Source organism: Carassius auratus, chromosome 30 (assembly GCF_003368295.1).
Source record: "Carassius auratus strain Wakin chromosome 30, ASM336829v1, whole genome shotgun sequence".
Taxonomy (NCBI): Eukaryota; Metazoa; Chordata; class Actinopteri; order Cypriniformes; family Cyprinidae; genus Carassius; species Carassius auratus.
The window spans coordinates 25,640,901-25,660,905 of record NC_039272.1 but is presented as its reverse complement, the minus strand read 5'-3'; the positions used below and the strand labels follow the sequence as shown (position 1 = coordinate 25,660,905).

The window sequence follows — 20,005 nt, the reverse complement described above, 5'->3', positions numbered from 1 at the left end:
CATGGGTGAAAATCATATTTTCAGTGTTTGTGAACCCAGCAACATTTAGCAATAATCTCTAATTAAAATGAATTATGTCAACAGAGATAATTAAAGAGGTATTAATTTCACAATAAAAAATATAGCTGATATTGTACTGTATATATGCTACTGTAAAAAATACTTGCAGATGTGAGATGATAAACCCGTCACAAGTTGTAGGCCCAGAGAATATTTTGACAAAATATTTCTTGTGTAGCACATTTCTTTTAATAATCAGACAAAACAAATAAGCAGGTCATTAAAAACAAAAACTTTCATCTGAATCCTCAAATGTATCTTTTTTGTTTGTACAAAAAAGGCTTTATTCATATGGACTCAATGCAGCATACTGTCTAAAAGATCTGCATGGCACCACATTCTTCTTTAAAGTTTTCTAACAAAAGCTTTTGCTTTAAGTAAACGTAGCCTACACATTTAGAAGAACTCATTGTATTTAGCAGCATTGTATTTAGTTTCCAAATATCACTGAAGCTACTTTCTGTCTGCTGAGGAAAGATGCTGTCTTCTGCAGCAACAGATAATTTCATTATATAAGGACACCTATCATTGACAGGTTCAGAAGCATTAGAAGATCTGCACCATGAGTGTAATGCCACTGTACTGCTCTGTTCTCTGTTCTGCACTTTCATGTCAATGTGTACTTGTGTTTTTGAGCACTTTGGTTTGGTGTGCATCACATGATTCATAAATATACACATTTTTGTGTTCCAGTTTTCCAGGCCTTCAGAGTCATGAAAATGTATAAAATATTAACGTCATGGAAAAAGTGGAAATTTGAAAAGTCATTGAAAATTAACCACATCTTAATATTTCATAGAAAAGTAATGAAAAGTAATACAATCTTAATAAATTGTAAAAATATGAAAATTAAAGTTTTAATATGTAACGCGAAAGTTATGAAAATTTATAAAATCTTAATATGTTATGTAAATTGTTTTGAAAATGAATAAAATTTTAATATGTTTTGAAAAAGTTGTGGAAAATGAATAATATCTTAATTTGTTTTGGATAAATTTGTGAAAGTCAATAAAATCTTAATATGCAATGGAAATAAATAATATATTATGCCTGAAATGCTTTGGAAATTGAATATGACAAACTTGAGAAATGGTAGAAGTCGCTATATTGGATTTATATTTTTTCAGGTTTTTTTTTAGATGTTTCACCTTTTGTGTATGTATGTATATATATATATATATATATATATATATATATATATATATATATATATATATATATGTGTGTGTGTGTGTGTGTGTGTGTGTGTGTGTGTACATCATGCCACTTTCCCAGTCATAATGCACAGAAAGGCCTATTTCACTTTAACAACGTGTCCATTAGCTTCATCCAGCTTGTGTTCCTTCCATCGTCTGTATTTGGTGCGAGTTTTCTTGCAGGCGAAACGTGCAATGTCTATCATGAAGATCCAGGAGAGAGTGTAAATAGCCACCCCACCAACTTTCACTATAAGCAATGGCTTCGGAGAGGCTAATTCACAATAAAGCAGTCTACTCCCCACACCAATCCTCACAGAGGCAAACAGAAGAATGAAGAGCAGGTCCACCACATCTCCGGCTAAACTGTCATAGCGGCCCATGCGCTTGAGGAACCAGCGGGCCTGCAGGAGCGGGTTGGTGATCTCGCTGCCGAAGAGGACAGCGCAGGTCTCGATGCCCGACTCGCCCAGCCCTAGTGCCAGCACCAACCCGAGGATGCTCATCGTGTGGTGGGCCAGCATCACCGAACCCTCAGTGTGGAAATACACACACCAAGCCATGTCAAAGAGGAAGTAACCTAAACTGAGAACAAGAGCCAGGATCTGGAGAGATGTGTTTTCAGTGCCTGGAAACAAGAGGAAGAGAGTTCAAAAATCACATCCAATTAATTCTTGATGAATCATTTACATTCTCCTTACAAAACCCTTACCATAAAAATAAATACTGGTAACCCTTATGAAATTCCTAAACTTGTTTCAATAAACAGGACCCTATATTTTGAATATTTAAAAATCAGTCTTGAATGACTTAAAGCAGCGATAACTGCGTCTGATCGTATTGATTGCTTGGGGATGTGTAAACAATAGTTATTTATATATTGTTTTTATATTTAGATTAACTTTTCATATTTTTTATAATTTTGTGAGGAAAATTTGTGATACATTTTTGTAAGAATTTATATGACAATTAACATTTTTTAATAATAATTATAATAAATTTAGTATAACCAGTGCACCATAATTGTACAAATAAACTGTTTTTGTGCATTTCATTAAATTTCTTTTGTATGGTCTTAAAGTTAGAATGCAGGATAAAAAAAAGAAGAAGAAGAAATATGAGTATTATAGCGCCACCTTGTGACCGATTTTCACAAAATTCAGTACACAATTTAGTTTTACGGTGGTATATGAATATATTAGGGCCGGGACTTTAACGCGTTAATTGAGATTAATTAATTACACAAAAAATAACGCGTTAACTAAGATTAATTAATTACAGGAAAAAAAAATTCCCGCATTTTTAATAACTTATTTTTGCACCGCGGAACGTTTCTCACTGGATGAGTTTCGGCGGGACCGATTATACTGGAGCACCAACTAGCGTTCGCATATCACCGCAGCAGCACATCGAGCCTCAAGTATCACCTAAACGCAAAACATATAGCAGCTAGCGTGGACTTTACACTTTATGTTGAACTATGTATTATTTTGTTGTTGCAACAGTTTATGTTGAACTCTTTATTGTTTTGGCCAAGGTTATTGAGAGTTGGACTTAGTATGTTATGGCCTCTGAAGCAACAGAGAGATGTTTTCTAATAGTCAGTGTTTCCAATGTTCTGAATGTAATTGACAGTATTGTGTTTTACTTAAAAAAAAAAAAACACTTTTCAGAAGGTTCCAGCACCTATAAGCTTCCTGAATTTCTGAAATGTACTATTTCTAAATTGTTTCTAAATATGCTATTGCTACACTTCATGGCAAAAAATTGCACTGGTGTGCTAGACAAAAATAAACAATATTTTGTTGCTTAAGCTTATGTATTCAGTCATTATTCAATGGTATACTATAAATCCATGTGAAAAAAAATTACTTCAAATATTTATATGCGATTAAAATGCGATTAATTTTGATTAATTAATTACAAAGCCTCTAATTAATTAGATTCATTTTTTTAATCGAGTCCCGGCCCTAGAATACATCAATTCATATACCACTGTAAAATTGTTGAATAAAGTTGTTTTCTTTGCACACAAAACGTATTTTCATAGCTTCATAACATTACGATTGAAGCACTGATGTCTCATGGACTAATTTATCACCTTTGGGCCTTGAACATGATAGTTGCATTACTGTCTATGAACGGGAAGTGAAGTCAGGAAGTGCTTAGATTTTTATTAAAAATTTTTTTTATTTATTTAATTAGTGTGTTCTGAAGATAAAACATGGTCTTGCGGGTTTGGAACGACACATAGACAGTAAAAGAAATGGACACAGCGACCCCACTGGATTCAATGGAGACAAGTGAAGTCAATTAGAAGTACGCACCTCCTGGGGGTCGAGCGTACTGCGCAGACTCAAACTGAGCTTCATGACGTAGATGTCACGTGAGCAACCTGTCTGACAATATTAAGTCTTCCAATCACTGTGCCAAGAGAAATCTGAATCACCCACCGAATCTTGCAGAGAAGGCGAGCGTGAACAAGAGCAAATTTTGGTAAGTATTCTGATTAATTATCTCCCTTGACTTTTTGCCTCTCTGTCCCCCCGACTGGCGCATAGACAGTAAAAGATTGTCTGCGAGCTTCTCCTCCTGTCCATTCGGTAATGTCTCTACTGTGCGACGGATAGTCGCAGGTTATGATGCAATCGTTAGCCTATTTTTACCAAAACTACTTCTACCGGACCATAACGTAAGATACAAGGTAATGGAGCCTTTTATAAGTTTTTGTGTTTCTTTAGAAATAATTAATGGAGAAATTGAGTTATTCACTGTCAAAGTGACGCCAAAATGAATGGGAGTCAATGGAATGCTAACAGCAGGTGGGGGTCCGCTAGCCAATGGCAGCGCCCAGGGGTGCTTCAAAAAAAATATGAAACCCTTCCCCCCTGGAACAACATGACTTTCATTTTTGGTTGAAATATCCTTTTAAGTGGTTTTTCAGTTGTAGCTCTCCATGGCAGACTTTAAAAAACTTCTTGTGCATCCACAGAATGTCCAGTTGTCTTTGTGTGTCAAGTTTTGTTAAGCTTGGACAATTACTGTAAATGCAGCAGATATAGGTCAACTCGTAAAAATGGGTATTGCTTTGCCAATTAGTTAACTTACTGTATATCTTTGCAATGCTCACCAAATCAAAATTCTTTCTTTCAAAAATAACTTACTGTCATGTGTCTGGAGATGATATCTGATGATATACGTTTCATGCAAATCCAGAATTATGGACATATTTGAAAAACTGATGATTACAGTGCTGCTCAGTGTGAGGTTTTTTTCTCTCTCTTTTTTTTTTTTTTGGCCATAACTAACAGTAGCTGCAACAAATTGCATATGTTTATGCAGTGTGGGCCTCTGAAAACCGTATTCCTTTATCACAGTATATGAAGCATTATCAAACATGAAAACAAATGTATTACTTGGGATAAACCCCTTGAGATGCATGATCTCGTTTTCAGTGTGATACTCAACAAATTAGGTTGAGTACACTTTTTTACTGTTTTGTTTAAAAGTTTCAGTAAAATGTTACATTTTTAAATAAAATGTTTCGTTTTTCTAAATATTATTCCATATGTCAGATGGTTACAACTTTATCTGGAAAATGACTCTTTTTGTCCGCTTGCATTATTGACAAACTATTTTCCTTTGACACTGTAAAACTGCTTTGACACAATCAGTATTGTATAAAGCGCTACATTAATAAAGGTGACTTGACTTGACTAAACCCTTCCAGGGCAACTTACCTGGGTGTGTGAAAGGCCACGGCCCAGCAATGAAGCTAATGTAGGCTGTCACACAGACGATCAGGATGCCGTGGATCAAAGTTACCAGCCTGCAGTTCCACTCACAATCTCTTTCCCTGTTCCAGTGACACAGCAGCACATACAGAAAGAGCCAGCCAATCAGACTGCAGCTCGTCTCCACAATCATCAAAGGCATCTCTGCACTGAAAGACGAAATATTATTAAGACATTCACAGTTGTGCAGAAAATATTTCAATTTTCTGTCTGCATCAGGGTTAAAGTTCAATAAAACTGAAATCATGAAATAAAATATGATATGACAGACACAATCACAGTGTAAAACTACAATGCTTCTGATCGCTCACTTCCTCTTCTCTACCGGCCTCAAGCGGCTTGAGCTTCTTATGAGATTAGACTCTTCAGTCCCAATATACCCCCGGCTAAATTCCACACTAAACAATGGGGTGATTTGATCTAATATTTAAGCTTCTTTCTTCTTCTTCTTCTTCTGAGCTAAAATTTCAACACTAACTCCTCCTAGCTTTAAAGGTACAACCACCAAACTTGTGTCAGACCTTAAGACTAGTCTGGCTTGGTGAGCTATATATTTTCTAGGATGCTAACAACATGTTAGCCATGCAAGAGGCATGTTACCAACATGCTAATCATGTTTATACATGGTACCAACATACTAATCATGATAGAAACATGCTAATCATGCTAGAAACATCCCACCAACATGCTATCAACACTAATCATGCTAAAACATGCTAGCAATATGCTAATCATGCAAGTAACATCTAATGTTCAGGCTAGGTTTTAGTCAACCTCAAAGTTTGTTCTCAAACTTTACTCATCTCATACTTCAAGGTTAAAAAATAAACAAACAGACAAAACTTTATTTTCAGAGTCTAAGTCAACTTATTATTTTTTTATTTATCTTTTTAAGCAAGCATGTTTTTTGGTACCTCAATGACCGACTTAAAGACCACAATCAGAGCAGATGTTCCCAGCATCCTCCCTCTATGGGCTACCCTTGAAGAGTGTCCTTAGGATGGGGGGCGGCCAGGTACCTGAGCCCCAGCATTAACCCACACACAGCTTAGCTATAATCTGGGACAGAGCAAGGTTATTACCTCCCAACAGAGACCTGTAAGAAATAACTTGTCATTTTCAATCTTTTAAACATATATTTTGGTTGTATAATGTAAATAAAAACATCTAGATGCTGTCACTTTTCAAGTTCATCCAAGAAGATCCAATGGTTTATAATGATTGATAAAACAATACATGTGCATTACAGGTCGTTTTTTCAGATATGTGTTCTGCCCTCATAAATGAACATTTATTATGCTCAGTGTTCAGAGGGATAAATAATAAAATTGTACTATATATATACATATATATATATATATATATATATATATATATATATATATATATATATATATATATATATATATATATATATATATATACTCACGATTGTAAACATAGAAAGATTGTTCCCTGCTGCTCTCATATACAACAAATGTAATATTAAACATGGTGAAATTATAACCATAACATTTTTAAAGACATAAATCATATTAACTGCCATTTTGCCATGTTCTTAGGTATTTTGTATTGGCTTTTCTAAAATTCAAGACTGTCTTTTTGACTCACTGAATATATTGTTCTTAAATACTGTTATTTTGTGTTTAATTCTGTATAGTGCTGAATAAGAAAGAAATAGACCACACACATAATTTTTATAATGACATGGTAAACCTGAGCCACTCGTTTATAAAAGTAATGTCTGAAAAATATCACCAAAATCATGAAACATATTTAACCCAAGGCAAATATTCTATAATCTATAATCTATCTATCTATCTATCTATCTATCTATCTATCTATCTATCTATCTATCTATCTATCTATCTATCATTAACGGTCAAAATTAAATACACAGTAAAAAATAACAGCAATGAGAAACAAAATAAAAAAAGAGAAGAAAAACAATATTGTAAAGTTTTAAGAATTAAGTCAGTAAAAACCGGAAGAATTTTAAAGTTTTCAATTAGACAACTTAATCAGTGGTCACACACACACACACACACACAAACAAAAAAGTTAAAAAGAGTTTAAAAAGTAGGCTACTAGGTGACCCACATGCACGCACGTCTCACTGAGTTCAAGTCGATAATATGTGAGTCCTGTTTGTACAAATAAAGCCTGATCCAAGAGTGGCGTGTCCACCAGGGTGGATGAGCTTTGCCACCCCAGTTGCCACCCCAAAGCAGCGTATGGGATCGAAGTGCATTGAGAGCTGAACAGCGTGATTTGGACTGAAGATCAGAGTGCTCCATTACCGCTCAATCACTATAGCACAATTAATGCTGTGACTAGCCATTCTGAACTAGTTCTGGATTGTAGCTACTGCAAGCACACACATACAGACACTAACGGATCACTCACACTCAATGAAACTGAAATATTGTCAATAAAATGCTTAGAAACAGAAAAGTTATTACGAAAGTTTCTTTGTATTTTGAAGTAATCAAATATTACCTTTGCCTTCATCTAAAATTCAGATTCAGATTGAGATTCATTCTTTATTTTTCTCAGGAAGAGGATGTTTGTTTTCAGAGACTGTACCCGGAGCTGTAGTACACATAATACAGACTTATTTTCCACCGAATACAAATGATACACACATATTTCCAACAAATACTAATGTACTACACTCATTTACTCCAGAAACAAAAGAAAGGCAGTCTCAGAAAACCACATCTGTCAGGAGGCCATGTAAACGAAAGACGTGATCTACAACAGTTACCGCTGTCTCCTTGGCAGAGGGTAATTTAGGCAAGGGAATAAAATGAGCTGCCTTCGAGAACCGGTCCATGATGGTCAAAACGACTGTCTTGCCCTGGGAGGGCGGGAGGGCGGTAATCAAATCTAGAGCGATGTGGGACCAGGGGCTCGAAGGGACTGATGGCGGTTGAAGTAACCCATCTGGAGGTCGGTTGGAAGTCTTACCAGTGGCACAAACTGAGCAAGCCAAAACAAAACTGCGGACGTCGTGAGTTCGTAGTTCTGAACGTAGTTCTGGAGGAGGTCAAGGCAGTCAGAAGTGCAGCTAGTTGGCTGTAGTTGCGAATAAAAAGCATATAGAAATTGGTGAAACCCAGAAACCTCTCTAGGGCCTTCCGGGAATCTGGACTTGGCCAATCTACCACAGCCCTAACCTTGTCAGGATCCATACGCACTCCCTCAGATGAGACAATGTACCCTAGGAAAGGAACAGACTGTGCATGAAAAACGCATTTCTCCGCTTTGACAAAAAGCCCATTCTCTAGCAACCTCTGAAGCACTCGTCTGACGTGCTGAACATGACCCTGTAGAGAAGATGAAAAAATCAATATGTCATCCAGGTAAACATATATGAACTGGTCAAACATATCTCTCAGCACGTCATTAACGAGTGCTTGGAAGGCCGCTGGGGAGTTGGACATCCCGAAGGGCATGACCAAGTATTCAAAGTGCCCCCCTAGGGGTATTAAACGCAGTCTTCCATTCATCGTCCTCCCTTATGCGGACCAAACGATGAGCATTACGTAAATCCAATTTGTGAAAATTGATGCTCCCTGTAACCATTCAACGGCTGAAGACATCAACGGCAAAGGATAAGTATACTTTACCGTGATGTTGTTCAGCCCCCGAGATCCATCCTTTTTCCCAACAAAAAAGAACCCCATCCCTGCCGAAGATGAGGAAAGACGAATGAACTTGGATACCAGAGAATCAGAAAAATGTATCCATAGCCTGTCACGCTGTCAGTCTCTGTTTTCCTGGGTGTCCACTAGTGAGCTCACTTCTCCTTAGAGACTTCACCATAGGCACTATAATTCCACTAGTCTGGTCCTGTCTTCACAGTAATTGCACTCCAGGTAATCGCACCAGGTGCAGGCAATCTTTTCTCATTAGTTTCCTTATAAATACCTGTCTTTCCCTGTTGTTTGTATGGAGTCCTTACCCTTCGTGCTACCAATGTTCTCGTCTCCCGAGACTTACCCCTGCGTTCTCGTCCTCCGAGTTCTCCCGTTCTGTTCCTTCCGGTTCCATCTTTTGTTTTGTTTGTCTCCTTGGACTATTTATTTTGGATTACCCTCTTTTGTTAATAAAATTTACCTGCAATTGGATCTCTCCCTCTCCTTGTGCTTCTCTGGTGCACAAACGTCACATAGCCTCCCTCTCTTGAACAGAAAGTGAATATAATTTGCCCTTAGGCAGAGTCTTACCTGGTACTAAATCTATGGCACAGTCGTAAGGACGATGCGGAGGTAGAGAAGCACCCCGGGACTTACTGAACACTACCTTCAGGTTCTGGTACTCCTCGGGCATGGTAGACAAATTCACTGCCTTTTCCTGGAACACAGATACAGACACAGACAAACAAGCAGACACAAGACAAGACTTATGACAAGGGACGCTCCAAGCAGACACGGAATTGTGTATCCAATTGATACTGGGATTGTGGAGAGTTTGTCAGGGGTGACCAAGAACTACGGGTGCCAGTGGTGAGCCCAGGAGGAGGAATGTAATGTTCTTGGAGTGATTGCCAGAGGTGATGAGGGTAATAGGTCCGGTAGTATGAGAAAGGAAAGGAAGTTGCTGTCCATTTAGCGCATTAACGGAAGTCTTGTGAGTGAGGGGATGTGGAGTTGTCATGCCAGTTTAATATCCAAAAAATTACCTTCAGCCCCAGAAGTGCCCTAGTGTCGTGCTTTTGGGTTGCCCACCTTAGTCTTACCGGGAGGTGTATAGAGGTGGTCTTCTCAGCGGAGATCCCACCCAATAGTAGCCTCCTTGTTACTACCGGACTTGATCTTTTACCAGGCAGGAGTGGATGAAGTTGCCCGACACGCTACTTTGGTCTTCTCCTGACAAAACGTCTGTGGCTGCAATAAGAAATATGTAGAGCAACGGGTAAGGAATGCTCTGCAATACTCGGGCTCACCTGAGTATCCCTCTGGTGTGGGTAAACGGGGCTCGTGTTGATGAGGCGGCTCGGGACTAAATGGTACAGTAGCATGGGTTGTGGGGGTGGCGCAGCGGGGCTTCTCAGATGTTGGAGTTGTTGGCCTCGGACACCTGGCCTACAAGAGCTTGGATCACCCAACCTGTGTTGGCGATGCTATAAAAATGGTCAGACAAACAGACAACAAAGACGCTGAAGCCACAGGAGGAGAGTGGTGACGATCACAAGCTCACTTGGTGTGTGACGCAGGGACCTCGGTGGACAACAGTGATGATACTCGGTGATCCAGTGCTGTATCTCCAGGTGAAGGTGCTCGTGATTCCAGTGCAGGGAACAAGAAGACCCGACGAAGAACAAAGTGATCCATGATCCAAGACAGCCAGGAGAACAGAACGGAACACAGGGAAGAACCACAACTATCTGACAACATGAGACACCAGTTACTGCACTTAAACAGACACACACAATGGGACGCAGGTGGTGCTGTTAATCAGTAGTGATCAGGGACCACGCCCACAGACACACACCTGCACACTAAACAAGCCGAGAGAGAGACAGTGAATTCATAAACCGTGACAGTTTTTTAATAACAAAGGTAAAATAATGACAAAGTTTTGATCTTTACCCATGCACTTTGGCCTAAATATCTGCCACAATTTTTTCATATTTTGTTACCTTAAAAGGCTTTATATCAGGGAAATTAATTTAGCTGTGATGCTCAAAACTAAAAATTTAAATTCTAAAGATAACAAAAAAGTTAGTTTTTTTGTTTAGAATTTTAAATGAGATCAAAATATTTAGTAGCTACATAAATCACTCACCCTTTGACATTATTGTTATAGACAGTTAATGCATTAAAATGAACTCAACTCACTTTTTGCAGAAAATTAAACTTTCTCTTCATACTTCAATACAAAACAGTGCTGAACTTTGACAAAACGTATACATAAGGGAATGGAAAGGGCAAGTGAATACATGAATCTTTGACAATTTTTCACCATTGATTTGCAGAAGATTTTCTGTGACGGTTACTTGCTAGGCAGTGCTGAGAAGGTTACTTTGGAAATGTAATAGGTTACAGTTTACAGGTTAATAACAGTGTAACTATTTCAGTTACTTCATTAAAGTAATATAACAGATTACAATTGATTACTTTTCTTAATGTAAAATATTTTCAACTGTTAAATAAAATATTTTAAATCATTTTGAAACATTTAAAGCAGGAAGGGTTAACCTTACAGTATCAACACTGATTATTGGCAGACTTTCAAAGGCCTTCATCACTAAAATTAAGATTATAATCATTTAATTTAAAACCGCAGCCAACCACAAAATCAGACTTTAGCTTTAACTTTCTTTTTTTTACTTTGAGTTCAATCTGATTCTGATTCAATTCCGATCATTCTGGTTAAATACAGGTTTCAAATCATAACAAGAAATAGCTACGATACTGTTTTTAAAATCTAATCTTTCCACAGCTGTGATAGGAAACACTGGCATCTAACAATACCTTGGGGAGGAAAAAACAGTCACTTTAAGCATATGCATAAACCCAAATAGTAAACAAAACAGTTATTGAATAAGCATGCATCTTATTCTGTGTACTAAACATTGGTGCTCTAAATCATGCAATTAAGAAATAAATCAATTAAATGTATGTGCGTGTTTGTGTGAAAAATTTTTTTTTTTTTAAATGTAACCCCCTTTGTAATTGTTAATTTTTACACAAGTAACTGTAATTATTTTTTGTAATTAAATTACGTCATTCCATCACATGTAAGTTTCTCCCAACACTGGTGTTATGGAATAGAATATATGGGGAGTACAAACAGATCTATATTTGACACCCCGCATTCTGCCCTTGCCCCCTCTTTGCCACCTCAAATATAAAATCCTGGACACGGCCCTGTCAAAGACAGCACAAGCCCGGTGTGTTATTTTAGGGAACTGTAGAGGGCAGCCTTCCTCTTTCCACCCAAACTGAGTAAAGAGGAGTCTGAAAACTAAATTAGGTTGAATTAAATATATTTCATGACTTTGGTCATGTCTTTAAGACATTTCTGATTACCGTTATAATCAAGAGTGACTCAAAAGTTTTCTTATCTTATTATTACAATTATGTGTCTGGTATACATCTTTTATATTCGGCACTACATAATTAAACTCTGAATAACACAATAATTAAGAGCAATACCTTCAATGAGACTGAATGACGAATTTAAATGTACCCTTTGCAAGCAGTCATCTCAGAAACAGTTATCATGGAAACCTTGATTTAAACAAAAGCATCTTGTATCAGCAGATACTGTTGTCAGTGCACTGGATGCTTTACAGAGCCTCTGTAAAAACACTCCTCTGGATCCATATCTGCCAGAGGAAACACAACTGAGGAAAGACCTGCACTGAAAATGATGTGACAAAAGTGAAGCTTTCCAAAGAAGTTGAGACAAACACTAAATGTAGATTATTTTTATTTTTTGGCCAAATATGATAGAAAAAATGCAAGCATCAAACGCATACCACAAGTACTTAATTTTCAACTGTAAGTGAAATCAAACATTAAACACTGCGTGACTGTGTTTGCGAACAATCTACAATGAGAATGATAATTTGTGCTATTACAACATAATTTGCTCACAAGGACAGGCAGGGAAAAGGTGCCAGTGTAGTATGCAGTGGTTGGACAGTGTTCTGACAGTCTCAAATGACTCACACTAATATTTAGACAATGAAAGTTTATTAAACTACAAAAAAGCTACCTGTGTTTCTGTTATACTTCGATAAACACAAAGGCTGTGAACATGACTTGTAGAAGAAAAGCTGAAAACAAGAATGGACAAAATCAGCTTACTTTTTTAGATTTTTCAATGGAATATAAGCATAACACAACTTGAGACTAAAAGAATGCATGATCATGGTTATAGCGTCGTTCAGGCACAGTTCAGCGTCCTCAAGCACTGATGTAGATAACGTGTGTCATGTCTTTAATTTACAAAAGTAATAGCCAAAGCCACTTTCAACAACATTAAACAAGAAAAAGCTTCACACTAGATCAAATCACATGAATGAAAAAAAAAAAAAAAATGAGCTTTTCGAAATCTGAAAAAGTGGCAAATGTAAAGGAGCCTTAAGTTTTTAAATGCACTGCTTCTCTTTATAAAAGGTATTATTATTCATGGCATTTCTGAAAACAACAAAACTTTCCCTTCACCAAATACAAAAACATGCACAAAACAAACAAGACAGCACAAAGGTTTCAGTGTAACTAGCATTGATGTGAAATGAAGACACATTTCCGCAGGCACTGCAGTTGAGGCAGAAACAGAGGGAGCTGCAATTCCCCTCAGCAGTCAAAACACAAAGAGCTACAATTTCCTTCCCTACGACTATTTACAAACAGTACATGAGCTCTGCAGTAGTTTGAGTTGGACCGTACACACACTATTAAGTGTCAGCTAAGTATAACTGACTGAATCCCGGGGTCATGTTTATACGTTTATCCAAGTTGGATGGGGTTCCTTAATATCGTGAAGGGCTGTGTTTATGAAGCCTTCAAAGTTGTTATTCTCAGTGTCTTAATGTGGGGTTTTTAATTAACTGCCTTTGAAACTGAACTTACATTTATTATTTGGTCCATTGGGGTTTACCGGAAAATCAGGAGACGACTAATTGTTCTGTACATATAAAACAAAATCTACTTTTTTTGTTCATTGAATAAAAAATAAAAAAACTAAATAAGCTTTCTGCAGCATTATGCCAAAACCGGAAATCTAAAATATTTTCTGAACAGAGCTTAGAAAAGCACAGCTAGAACAAATAAGGTCACAAGTAGGATCTATCGCTAAACATATTTATAATATATACATTTTTGTGGTCTAAAAAGGACATTAAGCCTAATTTGAGAAACAAGCAGAATGAATTCTTTAGTAAAACCATTTTTACATAATGGTCACATTTAAATCAGTGCATTAAAGGATTAGATCACTTGCAGAATAAAAAATTCCTGATAATTTACTCACCCCAGTGTCATCCAAGATGTTCATGTCTATCTTTCCTCAGTCGAAAAGAAAGTAAGGTTTCTGAGGAAATCATTTCAGGATTTTTCTCCATATAGTTGACTTCAATGGTGGCCATTGGGTTGAAGGTCCAACTTGCCGTTTCACTGCAGCTTCAAAGGGCTCTAAACAATCCCAGCCAAGGAAGACGTGTCTTGTCTAGTCAAACATTTTCATTAAAAAAATAACAAATACAAAAATTTGTGTTCACAAATGCTCATCTTGCTCTAGCTCGACTTCATGCAAATACACACCTCACATTGGAACATGTGTATTTGCCCTGCCTTTTTAAACTGAAGTACACAGACCAAGAACTAACCATGCATGACCTTTCCAATCGCAGAGCATTTGTGGTTAAAAAGTACATACATTTGTTTTTGCAGTAACTGATTGAGGGTTTCACTAGATAAGACCCGGCTGAGATCATGTAGAGCCCTCTTAAACCTTCAACCCCTTGGCTCACCTAGAAATCCTTGAATGTTTTCCTCAAAAACTTTCATTTCTTTTCGACTGAATAAAGAAAACTCATGAACATCTTGCATGACATGGGGGTGAGTAAATTATCAGGAAATGTTTATTCTGGAAGTGAAGTAATCATTTAATTCATGCAGCATCATGCCTGTTCCAACAGCTTGCGATGATATATTTTTGTAGGCCAACCCGGAAGTAAGCATCATCCTGGTTTCCTGGACAAAAGAGACGTCTGGATTACCATATTTTATGTCATAGAATAAACTGGGATAATATCCTCAGCTTGCATTAACCACAGACCTTTTTTCAGACAATTATCCAAAAGAATGATGGAACTGGAAACTCAATTCCAGATTTTGGCCTACAAACATATGTAATCCCTGCAACGCTCTATTGATTTTGGATGCAACATGGTGCACACAGAGTGTAAGAATGTTTTTACTCAGAAATTCATTTTGCTTGTGTTTAAAGGATGAAACTCTTGGTCTTGAAATTGGTCGATGGTTGAAGAAAAACAATGAAGAACAGTAGAAAATAGAGAACAATCTTCCTTTATCGCTTATGTCCCATTTATCCAAGCATGAATACTGCTGCTCTCACACAAGATACAAAAGTCCAGTCCACTTTATCCAGAGGAGGTGGCTGCTCCACAAGAGGTCCTCCAGCTCTTAAGACTTGATTGTTGGGTCAGCAGGGAGGTATAGACGCCATCTTTAGTGTCCCACAAGTCACCGCTTATGAGCTAAGGGTGCTGTTCTTTATTCCAGGAAAAAGCGGCACATAATAAAGTTAGAGAGTGAGTCCTCGTGGTCATCTCATCATGATAATTGCTATGTTCTTTGACAAAGAGTTAAGTATATATTATATATGGTTACCTGGTCATTGGGAGGTTTCTGTTCCCCGTTGACGCCCTTCAGTAGCACAGACTCCTCTATCTTTTTTGCCTTCATCTCTACGACGATGTCATCTTTGTTAGTCTTCTCCTTGGTGCTGTAGGCATTAATGCTGTAGAGATTAACACACCGATACACCAGACTGCAACATTGGGCAGCACAGACGTTTTTCTGCACTTCTGTACTGAATTATACATTGCATATGCAATTCGCTGTTAGAAAGTCTTCTCAAATTACCACTACAAAACTTTGGACACACTTGACAGAATTGGTATTTTAATTTACATTTACATTTACATTTATTCATTTAGCAGACGCTTTTATCCAAAGCGACTTACAGATGAAGACAGTGGAAGCTATCAAAAACAACAAAAAGAGCAATGATATATAAGTGCTATAACAAGTCTCAGTTAGGTAAAAATATTTTTTTGATCTAAAGATTAAGCTTGAAGTCCCCCTTATTATGATATTTCCAATATTGACTTTCAGGAAGTGTGTAATGTGGCTGTATGTAAATGTAAATGATCCGCAAAGTTGTAAAGCTGAAATTGCATGATAAAATTAGTCTAACAAAATAAAGAATTGTCTCTACAGTCTAAACGACGAGTCATTAGTAATTTGAATGTAGCCATCATGGGGTAAAACATTTGCATAATGCCTGCTTATGTTCTAATATTAACCACATGTTCTGAGAAAACAAAAGCATTTTTTGACCTTGAATGAATGTAATCCTATTATAGGAGGAGATTTTGATGATAACTGACAACTAAGAAAAAACCTTTTTGCTTCCTGCTGCTGAACAACTTTATGGAGATGCAGATTTCATTTTCCAACAGGATTTGGCACCTGCACACATTGCCAAAGCTACCAGTACCTGGTATAAGGACCATGGTATCACTGTTCTTAATTGGTCAGCAAACTCGCCTGACCTTAACCCCATAGAAAATCTATGGGGTATTGTGAAGAGGAAGATGCGATATGTCATACCCAACAATGCAGAAGAGCTGAAGGCCACTATCAGAGCAACCTGTCCTCTCATAACACCTGAGCAGTGCCACTGACTGATCGACTCCATGCCATGCCGAAAAGAATGAACTTTCAGAAGGAGACCCAGTATTGAGTGAAGTACATGCTCATTTTCATGTTTCTTTCTTTGCATTGGTCTTAAGTAATATTCTAATTTTCTGCGATAATGAATTTGGGATTTTCCTTAGTTGTCAGTTATAATCAAAATTAAAAGAAATAAACATTTGAAATATATCAGTCTGGTTGTGATGAATGATGAGATTCACTTTTTGAATAGAATTAGTGAAATAAATAAACTTTTTGAAGATATTCAAATTATATTACTAGCACCTGTATATATTTTAGAAATATTTTAAAATCTTGCTGACCCCAAACTTTTAAATGGTACTTTATTGTAGAACATATTTGATATATTATCATGGTACTGCATATGTAATTTACCATGTTTTTTAAATGGTGCTACAGGATACTTTAAAGAATATCATTAAATTTAAAATGTAAAAGGGATTATATACTTTTACACATTATAAATATGTGTAAAATATTTGGAAAGTATTATTCTATTCTATTCACTATGGTGCTGTAATGTTAGATGCATTTATTATTTATTTTTATAATTTTTAACATTTAACTGAAATCTTTATTTTTTTTTAAATGTATTTATTTAATTTTCACACAGTTTTTCTCTAATCTTTTCTACAGATTTCCCAGCATCCAAGGGTCCCCTGACCCCACTTTAAAAACCCTGTACATTGCTTACATTCATGCATTTAGCAGACGTACTAATGTTACTGTAATAATGTACTAACTGTACTAATGTTAATTATTAAACTGGATAGAAGGAAAAGGCATTACATACATGTCTTGCTTGCCTGATCGTCCACAGGGTAACTTGCCCTTTTTATACAGGAAGTAGAAGACACTGCCCAGGATGGCCAGCAACAGGATGCTGACAATAATCACCACAATAATCACTCCACTATTATCAACTAGAGAGAGAGAACAACACATGTCAACATTGGCATGACTGACTGATATATAATAACCAATGAAGTATTAGCATTTCAACAAGACACAATTAATTCATGCTGAAATGCAATTAACATGCTTTCAGGCAAAATACAGAAGTGAAATACCATACTAAATCACAAAAAGAGCACTGAAGGACACATTACACTGCACTTTTTAACAAAGACAGCAACATTTGCATTCAAAACGCACGCAACATGACAAGGACACATGCCTTTGTATATGAAATGAGTTTGGTATGAAACATATAATGAGTTTTTCAGTAAAATGAAATGAGACTCATATTCCTCAGAGTCAAATAATGAAAATTAAGGTGCGTTGTCAAATGCTATAAATAAACACAGAGAGACGACAAACAATTGTCTGGGAATGAATTTTATGAGTTAAATCTACTCAATAAAAACAGCAGGCCGCCACCACAATCTTCACCATAATAGTTTAACAGTCTCAGTTGCAGCCCAGCACTTCAAAACATTTGTTAAAATATTCGCATAGAACTAATTATACATTCATCTTGGAAAAACATTCTGCGCTGTATCTGAAGTAATGTCTGCTTCAATTTTCGCTTGCTTTTTTTTTGCTCTATGACTTTTCTTCACACGGAATTTGAAATATGCCCAGAGGCCGACACGAAGAGCCAAGCTAACCGAGCTGCTGCGGAGGCTTCGCCATATCAAACCCATGAATTATTCATGAACATTAGATGATCTTTCATTGTTTGTAAGGGTTGGATTTTGCAGGGATGAATGGACTGGGTGTTGATTTAAAGCATACTATCATTTCTAACAGACAAATAGAGAGACAGAAAAGGGGGAACAAAAAGTTACCTGAAGTTTTTCTAGCTGTTGGAGTCTGGGGGAATGGAACTGGGAGAAAACAACAGACGACATTAGCATTTTTGATTCCAAACAATCAATATTCAAACATATCCTATTCATTTAAAAGTTCAAAATGAATTAAATGGTTAACATGATATTATAAATCTGATGATGATATATGTCCTTGTAAAATAAAGACATTACAACAGTACACTTTCACAAAACTATTAAGCAGCACAACCGGTTTTTACACTGATAATAATACAATGATTTCTGAAGGATAATGAAGACTGGAGAAATAATGCTGGAAATTCAGCTTTACCATCACAGGAATAAATTACATTAAAAACAGTTATTTTAAATATAAACAATATTTCACAATATTCCTGTATTTAATGTATTTTTTGATCAAATAAATATAGCCTTCGTGAGCCTAAGTGACTCGAGTGGCATTAAAAAAATTATCTGACAAAACATTTGAAGAATAAATTAAAATGTAACACAAAAAAAAAAAATGCATATATGAATATTAAATTAAATATTATCAATTTCATACTTTATTGTAAAATAAATAATGTATAAAATAGTGCTGTCAATCGATTAAAAAAATTACACACATTTCATATCGCACATTTTTTCTGAAATTAATCGCAATTATTCATGATTAATTCCACCTAATAATATATTTTTTTCATATATTCTTTCATTGCAATAAATTCACATTCAATCCTTTGATTAATGTACAAACAAAATAAAGACAGTTTATTTTTATATTTGTTTAATGGCATCTTTTTTTATGACTGAAGGCCAGTATCATCTCTGTCTCCAGTTTGATGTGGTTATAAAGACGTGATTAAAAAACACAAATTAAAAAATGTGTTTTACAGAGAGAGAGAGAGAGAAAATAATAGTGATGAATAATCATTACTATTATACAATTTATTATTAATGATCAACTGGATGTCCTGATTTGTAGTGGAAATAAGGAAATTCGCCCCTTACTGCTCCTGATGCTGTAAGTCTTGGTCTCTATTCCGAAGTCGTTTGTTGAATTGCAGACAGCAACAGTGTCAGTGGTGACCTTAAGCATCACAACGCTGTAGACTTGGTCCTCCATTTCTCCTTTAACAACCTCACGCCAGCTCTGAGACTACAACACACACACACAAGACAAAAGCGTCAATCCACGGCTCAGTGTAACATAAGCAGAGGGCTGAGAGGAAATCAGTGTCACCTGACTGCCGGTGATGCTCCAGGTGATGACGGGTCTGGGGTAACCTCTCACCTCACAGCTCAAATTCACCCAACCCCCTACCTTCTCCGTCAGCTCAATCTCTCTCTCCGCATCCTTCATCTGAGGCACGCCTGGAGGAACAGATCCAGTAACAATTTGAACTAAATATATGCTCTTTTGCTGAGTTTCAGCCGTTTGTAACACTTGATGCGCTCTTCCTCACCCTGTACAATGATATGGACAAAACCGCTGGTCAGCAGGCCTGGAAGAGACGGTACAGTCACCTCACAGTCATATTGTCCAGCTGTGTCAAACGTGGCATCCTGCAGCTGCATTATGTGTCCTCTCCCAACCTCAACCCCGTCCTACACAAACAAACGTGTACAAACAAATTTGGTAAGGAACGGATGGGGTGAGAAGAAGCTCTAAACAGAATGTGGAAGACCAAACTAATGTG

General features: G+C 36.7%; 2 protein-coding genes across 4 annotated transcripts in view; both read right to left on the bottom strand.

The window, feature by feature from the left end:
- Positions 1 to 1,315: 1,315 nt before the first annotated feature.
- LOC113050061 (transmembrane protein 136-like) lies at positions 1,316 to 5,431 on the bottom strand. Its single transcript, XM_026212767.1, has 2 exons — positions 4,997 to 5,431; positions 1,316 to 1,884 (listed from the first exon to the last, which is right to left on the bottom strand). The coding sequence occupies exons 1-2, from the start codon at positions 5,295 to 5,297 to the stop codon at positions 1,355 to 1,357; spliced, it is 831 nt and encodes a 276-aa protein (XP_026068552.1). The 5' UTR covers positions 5,298 to 5,431; the 3' UTR covers positions 1,316 to 1,354.
- A 7,045-nt stretch (positions 5,432 to 12,476) lies between these two features.
- LOC113049774 (cell surface glycoprotein MUC18-like) overlaps positions 12,477 to 20,005 on the bottom strand; it is a 55,356-nt gene continuing 47,827 nt past the window's right edge. For 2 of the 3 annotated variants that reach the window (XM_026212400.1, XM_026212401.1), the window contains exons 10-16: positions 19,772 to 19,913; positions 19,549 to 19,679; positions 19,317 to 19,464; positions 18,324 to 18,362; positions 17,327 to 17,456; positions 15,424 to 15,553; positions 12,477 to 15,304 (exon numbers count right to left, since the gene is read on the bottom strand). In XM_026212400.1, the coding sequence (XP_026068185.1) occupies positions 15,284 to 15,304; positions 15,424 to 15,553; positions 17,327 to 17,456; positions 18,324 to 18,362; positions 19,317 to 19,464; positions 19,549 to 19,679; positions 19,772 to 19,913 (741 nt within the window). In that variant the 3' untranslated portion in view covers positions 12,477 to 15,283. The remainder of the gene's footprint in view (positions 15,305 to 15,423; positions 15,554 to 17,326; positions 17,457 to 18,323; positions 18,363 to 19,316; positions 19,465 to 19,548; positions 19,680 to 19,771; positions 19,914 to 20,005) is intronic. The other variant, XM_026212402.1, reaches the window with a different exon arrangement.